Source organism: Lutra lutra, chromosome 18, assembly GCF_902655055.1.
Source record: "Lutra lutra chromosome 18, mLutLut1.2, whole genome shotgun sequence".
NCBI classification, from domain to species: domain Eukaryota; kingdom Metazoa; phylum Chordata; class Mammalia; order Carnivora; family Mustelidae; genus Lutra; species Lutra lutra.
In genome coordinates, this window is record NC_062295.1 from 9,402,132 (window position 1) to 9,419,545 (window position 17,414).

The following is a 17,414-nucleotide window of genomic DNA, read 5'->3' on the forward strand; positions in this document are numbered from 1 at the left end:
CCGCGGCGCCCGCCCCCGCGCAGGCGACTCCGCCCCCATCCACGGAGTCTGCGCGGACGCTGGCCCCTCCCGGCGGCCCCACCTCCCCGGAGATCCCGCCCCTCGTTCACGGAGTCTGCGTGGACGCCGACCCGCCTGACAGCCCCGCCCCCAGAGGGCCACGCCCCTCGCTCACGGATCCGGCGCGGACTGCCTCCCCGCAAGCGCCACCTGCGGCCGCCAGCCGCTGTCCCACAGGCCCCGCCCTCCGTCCGCGGAATCTGCGCAGGCGCGGGTTGAGCATCCGGCCGGTCCGCAGCGGCATCCTCCCAGCGCGGCTGTAGGGAAGCTCGGGCACCTGGCAGACGTCTCTTTCCCTGCTGAGTTTTAAATGCTGTGATGATGATGATGGCAATAGTGCCCTCGAGTCCGCACAGGCCCGGGGGGACATAGGTGCCGTGTATTATCCCCGCTTAACCTAAGGAGAATACGTGCAGAGACGAGAGGTGCTCGGGGTCCCAGGAGTGAGGCGGACGGGAGCGGTCCCTCGGCCTCGGTTTGCACGTCCGTGAAATGGGAGGTAATACCAGTACCTCTCACACACAGTTGTTTTGAGGATGAACGAGGTGATTTATGCAAAGTGCCGGGCCCACAGTGAGGTCTCGCTAAGTCTGTTACTGTAGTCTCCCAGCGCCCACGATCTGCTTCATTTAAGCGGCGTGTGCCCCAGAGCCTCATCTCCCACCACCACGGCCCTTGGGGGACTGTCTGTGCTGCCTGTACTCACCCCACAGATGGCAAGAAAACCGACGCTTGGAAAAGTCACCTAACTGAGGCTGCAAAGCCAGCAGGTGGGGAATTCAGGCTCAAAGGCAGGCTGCCCCGGGCGCCCGTGACTCACTGCTGACTCTCCGACGTCTCTGGTTCTAAACGAGAGGTCCTTCCTGAAGTTTTGTGATTATAAAGGACAAGCCAGTAAGGGATGAAATGCGGTTTGAGACTGACAGAAAGGAATTGCTTCCATAAGAGAGAGGGCCATGTGTACCTGGGGCGAAGTGAGGTCCATGATTACACAGCTGCTGGGGCCTCAGATGACTGTGAAAGGAGGCAAATGAAACTCGGAGGGGACCAGGGCAGGGTGAGTGCCGGCAAAAAACAAAAAGCACGGGCGGGGGGCACCTGGGTGGCTCAGTGGGTTAAGCCTCTGCCTTCGGCTCAGGTCATGATCTCAGGGTCCTGGGATCAAGCCCCGCATCGGACTCTCTGTTCAGCAGGGAGCCTGCTCTCCCCTCCTCTGCCTGCCTCTTTGCCTACTTGTGATCTCTCTCTCTTGTCAAATAAATAAATAAAATTTAAAAAAAAACAAAAAAAAACAAAAAAAAACCCCAGAAGCTCAGATAAGACCTCACCTGTGCCCCAGGGCAGCTGCCTGAGCCTGGTGTCTGGCTTCCAGGAATGGAAGGTGTGGCTATCCTTGCCTACCTTGTTAGGGAGCTAGGACATTCCATGTGTCAACGGCTGAGGCCCAGTACGCTGGCAGTTTATTGACACCTACCAGTTTTGCTCATTGTTTTATAGCTGTCATGTCCTTTTTGTTCCTTCTTTACTTTGTTCATTTGTATTAAGTTGGTATTTGCTAGTATCCCATTAATTAATGGTTTTAAACCTTTCTTTGGTTATATCCTTAGCAGTTGCTCTGGGGATCACTATATAAATTTTTTCCCAGACTTTCTACTTCAAATTATACTACTTTTTTTTTAAGATTTTATTTTATTTATTTGACAGAGAGAGAGAGATCACAAGCAAGGAGAGAGGCAGGCACAGAGAGAGGGGGAAGCAGGCTCCCCGCCGAGGAGAGAGCCCGATGCGGGGCTCGATCCCAGGACCCCAAGATCACGACCCAAGCCGAAGGCAGAGGCCCAACCCACTGAGCCACCCAGGTGCCCCAGACTATACTACCTTAAGTGCAGTAAGAGACAGAAGCTTCTCCAATGTAGCTCTGTTTCCTCTTCCCGTCCCTGTGCTCTTTCACTTTTTCATCTATTATATTACAAACTCGGTGATACAGTGTTTTCATACTGTTTTACATAATCTTGTTTTTATAGACACTGAGAAAAATTGTATTTGTAGGTTTTTTAATATTCACCCTATTTACCATTTCTAGTCCTTCTGGATTCGTCCTTGTACATCTGAGTTCACCGGTGTATTACTAAGGAAAACAAATACAGTCAAAAGTCACCAGTGCCCGTTCACTGTGGGTTGCGAGGACAGAATTCACCCTACACTTCTATGAGACACCTGTCACTGGCACAGGCCTTGATAAGGTCCAAAGAACTTGTGCTGCCTGGGGGTTCTCTCTTCAGACCCAGAATACCTTGTGGCAATGCAAGGTGACACCTCATAGGCCAGGAAATCGCCCTGGATTTTAAAAAGGCAATTCATTTCCTCTTCTCTATCTAGACATCTGGCTGCTGCTCTGACACCAGAATGTGCTTCTGAAACTGATAAGTTCATTTCTGAATACACCAGGCAGTCAGGGTCAGGCTGTACTGCCCTTCAAGGCCAAGTCAGCCATAACTTGTCCACATTGACCCATATCTGAGCTTTCAGGGTCACTTTTTATGCCATGATCAAGTTGCCGGAGTTTGAGAAGGGGGCGGGGAGAGCATATGTTACTCCTGTAAATCCTTTCTTAGAACCACAGAGAAATAATGCTCATTAACTTTTAAAGCTTCTAAGCATTTACTTAGCAAACAGGATGTGCCCCAGAAGGTACAGGTCGGCAGGTTCTGCAGGAGGGAAGCCTACGCCCTGAGCCTGGGCTGTCTGGACAATGGTGTTTCTGCTTCTTGGAAACCTTGTATCAGGAACCCAGAATTGGCCTTCTAGAAATTGGTATTCTTCCCCTGCAACAAATAATGAGAAATCTATATTCTGATCTCTCCAGGCCAACTAAAGTGATCCTTGACCACTCACAGGATCTCAAACTAAGTTTCTAGCAGGTATTCCAAAAGTTAAGACAAGCGACTTTTTTTTTCTTTTTTTTTTAAAGATTTATTTATTTATTTGACAGACAGAGATCACAAGCAGGCAGAGAGGCAGGCAGAGAGAGAGGAGGAAGCAGGCTCCCCGCTGAGCAGAGAGCCCGATGCGGGGCTCGATCCCAGGACCCTGAGATCATGACCTGAGCCGAAGGCAGCGGCTCAACCCACTGAGCCACCCGGGTGCCCCATCAAGACCACTTTTTAACATCTGCTTTTCTCCCTGGAGAAAGGAGTTTGGAAGAAAGTCCAAAGAAGAAAAAATGTAATGAAGGCCATCTTTCTAGACTAGACAGACCTAGTAGAAAAATAACATTACCAGTCTATTCTACAGAAAATGTCACCCATAACAGATTATCTATTTGGCAAACAAGACGCACTCCTAATGCATCCACCAAGTATGACTGGTCCCGACTGCCTTCCCACACGTGGAGAGAAACCAGTCTCTCATCTTCAAGGAGTCACAGGCAGCCTCTGGTTCTTCTAAATGTTCTCCTTGTCTCATCTCACTACCGGCAGCTACGGCCTCCTCTCCACGGTTGTTGGACTCATATACGGGAACAAAGACCCTTTTTTGTTACCCCCCAAACCCACCCATTCAAGGTTGTCACGAGGAAGTGACTTTGCGTGAGGGTGTGGAGGCTTGGCACATCACAGCCCAGCAGATCCCTGCCTTCCAAATCCATCCAGCACTCCCCCCGACCCCCATCCCCAACAAGGGCGCAGCCCTGGTAACATCCTCTGGATGTAGCAGACCCCGACCCCCACCCCACACCCTGCTGACAACTCTTCCCCCTAGCTCACTGCATCTCAGCCTCTGAAGCAGGTCAGGGTCCCAGGGGACATCTTAGCTCTGTCTCTGCCAGCCATCCTGACCATGCCATCTGTGGTCTCTGAACAACCAAAACGGCCCTACTGAAGAGTGTCGTGCCAGTCATCTGTAGAAACCCACGTCCCATGGCCCACGTCCTAGTTGGCTGTCTATCTCCCTGCTAATCATACATCTGAATGAAACACAGAAGAGCCCCAGGAGAGTTACCATGTCACTGAACAAGAGAAGCTGCTTATCAACCCAAATCTGGGAGAGAGCAGGACAGAGTGAAAAGTCACTTTCGTGTCTAATTTGCATACTATCGCTAATTGCTTAAGTAAAGGTGTCTAAAAACAAACAAAAAAAAAACCTTGTTTCAACAATTCTCTGGGAGGAAAGGACCACACCAAAAAATGAAAGACATCTATATAGAAAGTGTTTATTACAGGCGATATTGGTCCATACCATACACTACACAACACCAACAGTACAAGTGTAATCTCTCAAAATCATCATTTAAACAGCAAAAGACCAAGAAATAAAATTTGAGTCAACTGATTATTTTTCAAAATAGTCTCAATGCACATTATCCTTAGTTCCCTTATTATAGTGAAACATACAAATACAGAAAAATACCCCATTTAACATGTACTAGTGTTAAATGGTTATTTGGCTTAAAATCTGAGTTAAGAAAATCCTTTTTAGCAACCTACATACAGATAAGTAGCAAACTTTATTATATTAAACAATTTTGTTCCATTTAAAACGTGAAGAATTTCATCCATCATGTCTTCTGACCCCTAGCGCAAGTGTCTATGCTCTCTCCCCATGATGGTTCTTATCTGAAGGACCAACTCAAGGAGTCGTCTTAGACATAACCTTATCCTCTTCCCCAACACACTTCATCCAAAAGTCTGTTCAACAGATGGCAACTGGGTAGCGGTCACTTCGCCATCTGATGCCAGTGGTGCCACGAGAGCATATGGCCAGACCTGTTCAACAGCCCGTTTCCTACCTACTGCGGGGCTGCTGCTCAGGAGGTACGATAGACGCCGATACAAGCAGAAAGTCTGCGGCTCCTCTGCTATGTGCCTTGGAACACTTTCAATTTTTCTGGTCAATGCTTTGATTAGGTAACATACATAAAAGCCAGCATATTAGTTTAAATCTTTAAACAAAAAACTATATTTTCCAAAGTCATTATCATTTGGGGCGATTAAGTGATCTTTTCTTGCTTTGTTGAGTTTCATCTTTAGGGCATCCCTTCTCTCTTCCCACTCATGCAGTTCGGCGTTCCCGTGTGCGAACTTACAGCCGTTCCCTTCCGTGCAGGTGCCGTTCATATACCTGCGGGGCAAGTCAGCTTGGTGAGCGTCCGCGAGTTATTTATACAAATCCAAAAAGTGCACGCTTCACTGGCTTGGTGATTGGCATAAAACTTTTAGTTCAAAATCTTAAGCCTAGGAAAATGAATACTACATAGCTTTACATCTGCAATGGGAAATCAATCAGCACTTTTAAATATATGTCATGAAAAATACTGGTTGACTGGGGGAGGTGGCGGGGGGGAAGACCACAGTCCTTCCTGATGGAGGGGAAAAAAATCAGAAGTCACGCTCTGTAAAAGATGTCTTGGGTAGTATTGGGTATCACCTGGATCTAAATCGGGAAGTTACATATAGACCGTGATCTTGACAAAATGAGGAGCAATTCAAAACTCTGGTTTTTGGCTAAAACATTTTCTAAGGCAACTTAAAAAAAGGAGCGATAGTAACATTCTCCTTCGGCGTGAGCCGGGTCCATATACGCACTGGAACAGCCCACATTCAGAAGGCAATTTCAGAACGGCAGGGCGCGCTGTGGTTAGCCACTCACCCTTGACAGCTCAAAGACAGTTTGGGCAAATTGGAACAAACATTCCTGTCTCCTCGGTGATCTTAAGACATCTCACACCCATACGGGCAGACTAGTCAATCTTTTCATGTAACCACATGTTTTCATGAAGAAACACCCAAGGAACAACTAACGCTCGGAGCCCAAATCCCGGCATCCGCTCCCAGACCTCATCACCCCCATAACCGCTGCCCACGACAGAATGACTGTGAGTCACGTGACCGTAGCCGTTCTCAAGCGGGAGGTCGCGACAGCTACGTACCTATCACAAATACTAAAATGCCCTGTTGGAAAGCGGTGCTGCCAGCAGTACTGGTCGTCCTCGGTGTGAAAAACCTTCTCCTTGTGCTTCTCTGAAGAGATGTGGCCTTGCCACTGCTTCTCGCTGTTACAGTTCTTGCGGCACATCCAGCAGTGGAAGTCCGCCTAAAACGCACCAAAGACGCGCGTCCCTTCAGTGGGGGTCACCCGCGCCCCTTGACGGGCCAAACCCAGTTCAGGGAGGGCAGCAGAGCTAGAAACCACTTGACCTCAGACCCAGACTCGATTCTCGGGGAGCCCATCTGGTGGGGGGAGGTAAAGGTAAAGCTCAAAGTCAAAGTCAGAAACAGGACCAAGAAAAGGATCCCAGCCCCGGGAGGGGAGCCAGAGCACGGGCAGCAGAGGGCAGTGGTGATGGATTTGGCCAGGGTCCAGCAAGTCTCTGGCAGGGAGGTGACAGGGGCTGGTGCACAAATAAGCATGTCTGTGGGGAGGAGAAGGGGCCTGGTTCACACGAGGACCCTGGGAAGGATGAACGCTGTGAGGACGCGCAGAACGGACAGGAAAGCCCAGAGCTCTCCAGCTGCAGAGGACAAGCAGCCGTGCCTTTCAGGGCACACGAGATGAGCTCCTGCTATGGGTCCAGGACTCACACCAGGGACCAGAGAAGTCCAGATGTTGCGAAGACACTGTCCCCAGGGCACAGACCTACACAGAAGGAACTGCGTTCTGGTCAGTGGAAGGACCACCACAGACGTAAGCTACAGGTGTCTGGGCAGGGTTCCCCAAATGCCCCGGGTAAGAATCATTTGCAAGTGAGTAAGACAAGATTCCTGAGACTTGCCATGAGACTGTGACTTGCTACATCTAGGGGACAGAAGAAAATCTACCTGATTAAACAGCCCAGGTAAATCTCACAATAAAGCGGGACCCTGCTTTGGGAACACAGGAACACTTGAGAGGTGGCAAGGGAACCAGCGCTGTGCCTTGGCAGAGGAGATGGAGTTCAAAGGGCACATTCCTGGGACACACGTGGGGGCAAGGCCAGGCCAGAGATGTGACCCAGATCCAGCGGAATCAATTACGGGGAGGTACCAAAAAACAAAAGAAACAAGGAGCAGGGTAACGCACGCGCCTATGTCCTCTTTAAACACACAAGCCAGCCAGAACCATAGCTCAGGAAGAAATGTGTCAAAGATAGGTAAACGTAGCCTGGAAAACTCACGACAGATCTTGTCCCTCAGGGATGGGGGACAAAGGGGGTTTCAGCCCTATCTGTAAACATTCTATTTATTTCAAAAGAGCAAACACAATGAACTGTTAACATGGTGGGCTCAAGATACTCATTGTATTATCCTCTTTACTCTTGTAAAAATTTTTAAAAGAAAACCCAAACAGTAAAAAACCACAGGTGACTTAGTATCTTCACAGGACCCTGAGGCAGAAGTCAGACACCGGCATGTAAGGAGGGAATGGGGGGTGGTTAGCACCCACATTTCCGGAGCATCTTCTGAGACCCAGCATTGGCCTGAGTGTCCGGGTCCCACCCTCCTTCACTTACCCATCACAACCCCTCTCGGGGACGCTCAATGACCTGCCCAGGGCCACAGGCTGGTAAGGAGAGGCCCCAACATTTAGGTTCCAAATTCTCTGGCTTCAAAGTCAGCAAAAGGATCGAGGGAAGGATTTGCTAGCGTCGGGGGACTTAAGCTAACAGCCCAGGGCCACCAGAGAGAGGTGGAGAGACAGGAGGAGGGCAGGCAGGCAGCCAGGGAGCCATGCTGGGAGGAAAGGGACGGAAAGGAAAGGAAGGCTCCATCAGCGGAGGAAGAAAGGGGAGGAAGGGGGGTGGGGTGACCACCGGGACTCACGGTAACTTCAGCGTAATCTGTCGGCATGTGAATTTGTTTTCCATTTTCCTTGTTTGACTGACTGGTCACGTCATCACTTTTTTCATTTTTTTGACTCTTTAGCCAGAGTTCATAAAACTGCTCCATGTCTTGTACTAAAGAAAAACGAATCACTTTCAGCGGCGGAGATTTAACTACACTACTGACACACACAAGATCGTGCACAACTTTTCTTTCAGTCGGCATATATTTTTTGAGAGGAAAGCGAGAGGGCAGAACGGAGACGGACTGCATTAGGTGAGGGGAGGGGCCGTGTCCCAGCAGGAGGTGAACTCTCATGGCCCTGAACCTATTAACTCCCCGCATTGGCAAGACCCTTTGGGGGTATTAAAAAGTCAGAAACCATTAAAAGGGTATTGCTCTAGGGGCGCCTGGGTGGCTCAGTGGGTTAAGCCGCTGCCTTCGGCTCAGGTCATGATCTCAGGGTCCTGGGATCGAGTCCTGCATCGGGTTCTCTGCTCAGCAGGGAGCCTGCTTCCCTTCCTCTCTCTCCGCCTGCCTCTCTGCCTACTTGTGATCTCTGTCTGTCAAATAAATAAATAAAATCTTTAAAAAAAAAAAAAAGGGTACTGCTCTAAAAAGAAAAAAAAAGCACCTCCCACTGCTTCATGCTGCTCCCAGGAAGACCCTCACTATCACCCCCACAACCACATTGGCTACTTAACACAGCTCAGGGTCCTGCGGCAGATACGCTCCTGTCTACCGAAAAAGTCGAGAAACTCACTACCCCTGCGACCGAGATTCTGACCCTGACGGGAACCCATCAGTCGAGCCCCTCTCCCCGAGGACCCACATGCTGGGGTGCAATTTGTAACAGCACAGCTGGGAACAGGTCCGGGGCAGTGGCTACAACCTGCTTCCTACAGTAAGACCATATTCAGCATGACCGTCAAGTGCGAAGAAACCAGGTTTCTGAACCCCACCCCTGCTGACAATCTGGGCCAGCTAATTCCCTGCTGTAGGGGGCTACCCCATGCATTGGGGATGTTTAACAGCATTCCTGGATTCTCCACACTGGATGCCAGTAGGACACCCTGCCCAAGTCACGACAACAAAAACGTCTCCAAACACTGCCCAGTGTCCCCAAGGGAGGCAGGTGTGTGTCGGCAAAACTCATCCTCGTTTGAGAACCACTGTGCTAAAAAAATCTGGTAGTGAGGTTAAGGTCAAAAACCAGCTTTGTTGCCTACCCAAGTGTTTCTAACAACATGTCATCAGACTAAGAGAGATCACCTAGAAATCCTTCTCCATTCAGACCAGTGGGAGCAGGAACCATTGCTACAGCCCTGCTCTGCAAGGACATCTTCGGGAAGGCCCACCAGTATGCCCCTCCTCCAGGCAAGACAGCAAAGAGTCCCGTCTACACACGTCACCGACCGTGGACACTGGTCAGACCCGGCAGGTGACATGCTTCAGTCGGACTGGTTCTCGTAATTCAGAGACCGCAGATCGTCAACAGCTGGTAAATCCCCATCACTGTACTAGAGATTCAACAACAACGATCCCCGTCCTCGCAGGAAAACCTCTCTGGTCAAAAGTGAAAGGCTGTCTCAGGCTCCTCTCCAAGCTCCCACGGTAAACTTGCCGTTTGAGCGAGACAGACGTGCTCTCCTCGGGCCTCTACATCTGCGGCTGTCCTACCAGTAAAACCTCCTTGAGGAACTTCAAGTCCGACCTGATTTTTCGGAGGTGCCTACTCACAACAGGAGAAAGATTTAACTTCCCGGGCCACCTTTCGGAAACATGTCTGTGTCATACACATACACCTATGGATTTGTATCCAGCTCTGACCTACGCAAATACGGATCAGATGTCGGGCTGTCCCCTACTGACAATGGCACACCTGTTTCCAAGGCAAACTGCTTTCTGGGTTCGAGGTGAGCTGGCATATTTACATACAGAGAGAAAGGCAACTTCACAGCAAGCTCGACTGCACAGACCTCAAGACACAGTTAAGACGGCAACTTACTCCCATTCTCCTTCATGTAAGTCCACACTTCCCGCTCCTCAGGACTATGAGCAAAGGAACAGTTCCCGACATACTGACATTTTTTCCCAGAAGCAATATGATTGCACAGCTGTGTAAAAAAAAAATACATGAATAGGCTTTAAGACAAGGGTACAGTTAGTAAAACTGCCTACTTTTTACACTTAAGCAAAATGAGCGTCATTATCTGTGCTAACACTGAGTGACACAATTATTACACAGGATGACTTTGAATGAATTCAAACTGGCTCTAAGCCCCATAGACATGAGATGATATTAAGCTTTCTCTCTCAAAATCCTTCAAAGTAAAATCTCCAAAAGGGGAAAAAAAAGAAAGAAAAAAAGGATGGAACTAGGATATGGAATATTTTCTGACAAGAAAATGTCTACAAACGCCCTTATTTGGAGTATCTGCTTTTACCCAGCAGGGCAGTGGATCTCCACAGGGCAGATCTCTGGCCCCCTCTCAGTCTGACAGCTCCTGCTCTCCCTGCCTAATGCCCACGAGACCTCCCTGTCAGCTCCTGGGAGGTAGTGAGGAAACTGCAGACTGCTCCAAGGGTCCTAAACGGTGTCAGGAAAAATCTCAGAATTCAGCTTCCTCACATAACCCATACCGGCCGCTAACCGCAGCCGTCGTGCACTTGATATGCATTGTCTGGAGACAAGGATGACACGAGCCAGGCCATCTCGTTACACAGCGTTCAAATAACATCTCTTCTGCTTATTTGCCTTGTGTTTTTACTAAGCAAATGCGGTGAAACGGGGAGGAAAATAAGGTGATCGCCATCAGCCGAATGTAGACGGCCCTGAGAACCACAACGAGCAGGAATGAAGGAAACCTCCGTTACCAAGCTCATTCTCAAATAGCAATATGCTTGTCTTTATAGAGCATTCTAGTACTATTCACTGTTAGCTCACCTTGTGTTTCAACAGAGGCTGGCCCTGTATATCAGTTTATGGAATGTCAGAGGCTTAGCGTCAGTTTCTGCTATAAATCTAAAAGCGGTGCGGCCACCCTGAATACTACAGGTTTCCTCCCTTGGCCCAATGTCAATGCCAACCTCCCCACCACTTCCAATCCTCTGCAAAAAGTGAAACCCCATTAAGTTCTTAGGCAGGTATTACTAGGGAAACATTTACCACAGTCTCTCAAAGTTCAATGATAAGGAGCAGGGAGAAGAGAAGATAAAGGTAAAGGCCGGCCACTGTGCTGGGTTTTTACATAACACCATCTCATGTAATCTTCCCTAGGACATAATTATTCCCATTTACAGGTGAGCAAACTGAGGCTGAGTAACGTGACCAGGGCCCTTCTGGCAGATTCTGAAGCCCCGGTCTCCTTCCATCCACCTCACCATACTGTCTATACACACACACACACACACACACACACACACACACGCACACATACAGTATTATTTCTTCTTTTAGAAAAAGTATCCCTTAGCAATACCTAGTATGGTAGAAAAAAAGAGGATATAAGCTAATGGCACAGTGCATGGCAATGCAGCACGCCTGAGATTAAAGAATAATCAGTCGTCCCAGCAGCTGAACTAGAATCGCTCTCAGCTGCCTTTGTTTGAACAAAGAATGAGGATGGGGCGCCTGGGTGGCTCAGTGGGTTAAAGCCTCTTCCTTCAGCTCAGATCATGGTCTCACGGTCCTGGGATCGAGCCCCACATCAGGTTCTCTGCTCAGCAGGGAGCCTGCTTCCTCCTCTCTCTCTCTCTCTGCCTGCCTCTCTGCCTACTTGTGATCTCTGTGAAATAAATAAATAAAATCTTTAAAAAAAGAATGAGGAGTATACCCATCCTCTCCTCTTTTAAAGCCTAAGATGTCCGTGGCTCCAACAAACCTTCTTCCCCATCTACGAGGCCCACCAATTAAACCACTCCGATCCCCAGTGTAAAACCACCGTGGATGAAACACGCACACTGCCTCCTTCAGAGACTGACCTTGTAACCTGGGTACGTTCACAAAATGCAAGGTACCCTGGCTGATGGGGTATTAACCTGCTTCTTCCTCAGCTCTCTCGGGCAAGTCAGAGGGGGCATCGTTTCCAAGGGGACTCTGCAAGCCACCTGCACGGCTTCTCTAGGCAAACGGTTCTCTCCTCCTGTCCGCCATCAGGGCAAAAAAGTTTACTGCCTGTCCATGCTCCAAGTGTCTCTGTTAGCTCACACAATGACTTCCCTCCAGACCCTCTCTCGTGGAGAGTCAAGTCCAAGGCCGGCTCAGAGGGTCTGCTCAGACCTTCAAGACCACGGAAGGCAGCAGAGGGTATGGAGCAGAAACATGCCACCTCGTGAACGAAAAAGTACCCTAACTTTCAGCAGGTCTGGTACTTCCTTTCCAAAGGTTTCTGAAGAACAATGTGCCTCGAACAGTGACCATTTTTCCTTTGGGTGACTTTTAGAAAATCTTAACAAGTGGAGTATCTTTCAGCTAGTATCCACTGCTTGAGTCAAAGAAACTTCTCAATAGCATTTGTAGTAACAGAAGGCCTTGAGTTGGATGGCAAAGTCTAGGAATGAAGTTTAAATGAAATCCTTTCCCACTCACTCCCAAAGTAATTCATCTGAAAAATAAGGTTGGTCATGCCCGTGACTACTTCTGGAGCTCGCTGACTAGTTCCTTTTTTCCGAGTAACTCATACAATCCCAGTCAATCTGAAAACTGTCACAGAACCACACATACAAAAGGGGAAGGAAAACAAGAGGACCATTTAAAAATTTTGGTATTACGACGAGCATTGAAAGGGCTCCAAGTTTCAATCTGAATCACTACTACTTTCTAATGATTTGAAATGCCTAATAAAAAAAAAGTGGCTTAAAAATTACGTATGTACATCAAACTGTAAAGGCATTTGTTTCTTTGTGGGGAGAGGACGGATGTTCATCCACTTCTTACGTTCGATGGACATCACTCTCATCGCACGCCGATCTCTGGTCCACCTAAGAAACATGGAGTTCAGAAAAAACAAAGACACACTGGCACAAGGCATAATATAAAGGGACAGGTACAACGTTCGTACCTGAAGGACCAGAGATTTTTTTTTTTCTCAACCCTTCTAAAAGAAATGCCTTCCGATTCTGTCATTTCATTTCCTGTTCATATTTGTTACCAGACATTCCCTAGGAATCCTGAAGAACTGATCAAATTCAGAAAAGACACTACCAAATTTTGTTGAATTCTTCTCTACGAAATGGTAAAAATCCCTTTCACTTTGCAATTACTCCTACGTTATCCACTTTTGCTCTGTTCTCTTCAAAGTCAATCGTTTTTTCTTCTACGTTTGGTTTTATACCCATGTAACAGAGAATTATGAAATTCTTTGTTAACACACACTCTCACACACACACAGATACACTCACACACTACTTACGAGTGCCTTGCTTTTGCACTACAATATTTCCTGTTTTTGTCTGGTTCGATGACTTGGCCATTTCTCAGACACTGAGCACACACAAATTTTATCTTCATGTTAAGAGATCCTGGCATTATCTGATTGCCAAGCACCTGAAACAATTAAAACCCAAATTTTACTTTTAAGAGAGTGCCAGTTTTCGGAGAACAAAATACTGAATTGCCCTGCATCTCTTTTCTCGTGACAGCACGCAATTTCTGATACTCTCTGGTGTGATGAGTTGCCCATTACGTACACAACCAGAGACACTGAGTATATAACTAAATCTCCAACTCTCCCCCCAACGCAAGAGAATGGTAAGAGATTACAGATGCCAAAGCTCACTGTAGGAAAGCCAGCTCTGGAGGGTGATAATTCGGATTTTGTTGGGGGGGGTGGGGTTGACCTGGGGAGGCAGTGGACAGAGCAGTGTTGCCAGATGGGAAACAGCCACAGACACGGTCCATGTCCCTCACTCCCAGGTTCCCCACAGCCCAAGAACCAACTGTTATGCCAATTAAACTGAATAAGAGAGTTGACTCCTATAGGCTTGGCAGGTATTACAGGACACCTGCTTTTTTTAATGATGATCAACTAAAACTTGGGATTTTTTTCACGTTAAGAATAAGTCAGTGAGGGCGCCTGGGTGGCTCAGTGGGTTAAGCCTCTGCTGTCGGCTCAGGTCATGATCTCAGGGTCCTGGGATCGAGCCCCCATCGGGCTCTCTGCTCAGCAGGGAGCCTGCTTCCCTCCTCTCTCTGCCTGCCTCTCTGCCTGCTTGTGATCTCTCTCTGTCAAATAAATACATAAAATCTTTAAGAAAAAAAAAAAAAGAAAAAGAAAATACCTGAGCTCCAGGTACATTCGCTTCCAAATTCTGCCAATACCGTTTAGATTCTTGGGCGATAGCATCGTGTGAGATACCTGAAAATGTACAAGCCTTCCTTTAGGCTCCCCCTCTGCGCATGGACAGTCCACCAGTCCGACCACAGACTCGATTCCCTCCTTGTCCCCCACGTAGAACAAGCCCCCACCAGCGACGGATGCATGTCACGTCGCTCTTTTCCACCACGGAGTAATTTCAAACGCAGCTCCTGATGCCGTCGGAGGAATCGCTGTTCCTCACAAAAGCAGGCTACGTGAGTGAACTGGTCCCAGCAAGTCACCACACGGGGCTGTACTCAAAATAAGCCACTCCAGAAATGAACAGTGACAGTTTACAGCGAAGGACAAAATCGGCAGTGATGTGGCCACATCACGATGACAGAGGAAAATCTGTGACAGGGCTCTGCCGAAGCCTGCCTGCTTTTGAAGAGACCTTTGGGTTTCATTTAAGTTTTTTTTTGTTTTTTTTTTTTCCAATTCCAGATTTGTTTACAGGTTCTGTTATTTCCTGGCACAGCATCCAGTGATTCAGCACCTCATTCCATCCCCCTGCGCTCACCAAAAGCACGCTCCTTCATCCCCGTCCCCTTTTCCATCCGTCCCCCCACCCGCCCCCTGGGGACCACCAGTGTGGTCTTTGGAGTGAGGAGTCTGTTTCTTGGCTTGCGAGGCGACGTCTCTCCACACACAAACCTACCTGTTTCATTCTGTAATATCCAGACTTTCAGTTCTACAAGACTATGTGCATAAAAGCACTCATCTTCCCTTAAACAGCCATATCGAACCTCATGTCGACATAAATCAAGCTGACACTGGCCGTGAAAAGCACGTATTTTGGAGTATTTTACCGTTGTCTCTCGTAAAATGTGGACAAGGCACCTGAGATACAAATGGAGTGATATTTTATTGTTCTGCCATGGTTTCTCCAAAAGAAAACAAAAATATATATATGTACATCAGGTCAAGTTCTAGACTGAAAATACATCTTAAATCTTTCTCAAAAAAAATAAATGACTTTACACAACTGTTGGATTAATGGAGAGGGGATGATAACTACACATTAAGCCATAAGATACTTAAATCCTTGTCATAAGGGGCTACAAATCAATAATGCTTTTCTGTATTAAACATCAATTTAATAATCCCTTTAAAAATTCCCAGCAAATATACTAAGAGACATCTTTAAACAGTCATCATCTTTCAAAACAGCAACAACAAAAGCACAGGCCTAAAATGCCTATGGAGATACTACTCTGGTTTTATTTGGATCTAAAAACAGAATCTATTGCGTCACTATAAAAAATTAGAAACTACCAACATACTTATTGTCTTCAAACTCATGCTTTGTAACCGGGTGAGAACAAGAAGTAGAATTATCTTTATTTCTTTTACTTATCATTCTAGGCTTATGATCAAAACATTTCTGGAACAGACAGAGAAGAAGAGTTACCACAACAGCGTAATGCAAAACAGAACTTTTGTACCATACTTTTGCACATAGTTATATATTACACACTTCTACTGATAGATATTAAAATTGAGGGTTTTTTTGTATCCTTTTGGATCCTAGTCGTAATGGCCGGTGGCTGAGTGAATGGTCCCCATATGGCCAGACCAGCACTCAGTATTTTCTACTTCTGGGCTTGCGAGTCAGAAACTCTCACCGATTCTACAGTAGAAAATAAGGTTTGGAGACAGTACCTCACAAAGGAATATAAATTCCCCAAGATGCTCTTGGAGAAGTTTGAATACGGTGAGGTTGATCGTCCCATTGCCACCAAAGAAAGCCTCCCTGCTGAACGCCCCTTTCCGCTCCAGCGTCCAGATGTCGATCTCTTCTTGGCAGTAGGCGAACGTGCAGTGGCCAGAGTACCTACATTCCTCCTCAGCGGCCACATCTAGAAAGACAGACAAATGAAAGACCGAGAAAACGTGGCCACTGGTTTTTCAAAAACCAGTGACTATCAGACATGTTTAGGGTACCCTGTGAGTTTCTTGGAACAACTCACGGACAGCTTTAAGCAAGGACATGCATCTCACTGTTGGGTGGGGGGCAGGTTTTAACCCTAAAACAACAGCCCATGAGCCTGAATTACTGTTTAATCTCTGATGGGGGAAAAGGCTCTGATTCCCGCATGTGCTCCACCAAAGTTTAAAAAATCACTTAAGGACATCCGAAGCCCATTCAGAGGAAGTGATCTAACAAAAATGAATCCACGAACTTCTCTCAAAAGCAACCTAGAAGAGTAACCTTCTCAAAGCCTTAGTTCAGCGTTCTGATTCTGTTTACATTAAGTCAGGGAACTTCAAGTGTGAGATGGCTTTCTGTGGGGAATATGGTCAAAGCCTGTGTCCATCAACATCAAGAAAACTCGGCGCCTGATGGCTTAGCAGGTTAAGCAGCTGACTACTGATTTTGGCTTGGGTCATGATCTCAGGGTCATGGGATCGAGCCCTGTACTGGGTTTTATACTCAGCGAGAGTCTACTTAAGATTCCCTCTCTGTCTCTCTCTCTCCTCCCCCACCTGCCCCACCCCCCACTCACACCTGCTTACTCTCTCTCTACAATAAATAAATATTAAAAAAAGAAGTTAAAAACAAAGGTAAAAAGAATAGAAAAGAATACAAATGTCTCAACCCAAGGAACTTGCTGTTAACTCGACCTACACACTTCTGGTAACAGGAATATGGGAACCATTAGAATAAATGTAGCAAATAATTTATCACTTATGTCATGCATGCCAATTAAGTAATTATAGTACATTACCTTTACATATATAATATGGGCCTTCATAATTTGTTTTTGTTGGTCTTGGACGTATTTTTTTCCATGATTTATCTTCAACATTCTTTATTCTACCAATTAAAATATCCTTCTTACATTTATGATCCACATTAGCATGGTAAGTGAAATCCATTAACTTCGGGCCTGGAAAAGACGTGAAGAAGGATTGCGCAAAGGCACAAAAGTAACGTTTCATTTCACAGGCACATTTACAAGCAGATGCGAACAGATGGATACTGATTATTACATTCCCACAAAAATCCCATTTTTATAACTCCCAAATGTAAATAAGCTACTGAAGTAATTTGTGCCTCTTAACTGCTATCAGAGAATACAAAGTTTTATTCGACACCAGTGGCCCCAAAGCAGACCGTTACTTAACTATGAGGGCAGGAATTCTGATGGCTTCTTATGCTAAAGAACACCGTTAAATACACAACTAAGAAAGGAAA

At 47.1% G+C, this 17,414-nt stretch overlaps 1 protein-coding gene across 3 annotated transcripts in view; it reads right to left on the reverse strand.

Annotated features, from left to right (window-relative positions):
- Window positions 1-4,254: 4,254 nt before the first annotated feature.
- Window positions 4,255-17,414, reverse strand: part of ZC3H7A (zinc finger CCCH-type containing 7A) — a 37,501-nt gene continuing 24,341 nt past the window's right edge. For all 3 annotated transcript variants that reach the window (XM_047713152.1, XM_047713153.1, XM_047713154.1), the window contains 11 exons: window positions 16,945-17,106; window positions 15,878-16,074; window positions 15,499-15,599; window positions 14,874-15,055; window positions 14,139-14,215; window positions 13,271-13,404; window positions 12,734-12,839; window positions 9,865-9,973; window positions 7,857-7,990; window positions 5,987-6,150; window positions 4,255-5,178 (listed from right to left, as the gene is read on the reverse strand). In XM_047713152.1, coding sequence (XP_047569108.1) covers window positions 4,989-5,178; window positions 5,987-6,150; window positions 7,857-7,990; window positions 9,865-9,973; window positions 12,734-12,839; window positions 13,271-13,404; window positions 14,139-14,215; window positions 14,874-15,055; window positions 15,499-15,599; window positions 15,878-16,074; window positions 16,945-17,106 — 1,556 coding nt within the window. In that variant the 3' untranslated portion in view covers window positions 4,255-4,988. The remainder of the gene's footprint in view (window positions 5,179-5,986; window positions 6,151-7,856; window positions 7,991-9,864; window positions 9,974-12,733; window positions 12,840-13,270; window positions 13,405-14,138; window positions 14,216-14,873; window positions 15,056-15,498; window positions 15,600-15,877; window positions 16,075-16,944; window positions 17,107-17,414) is intronic.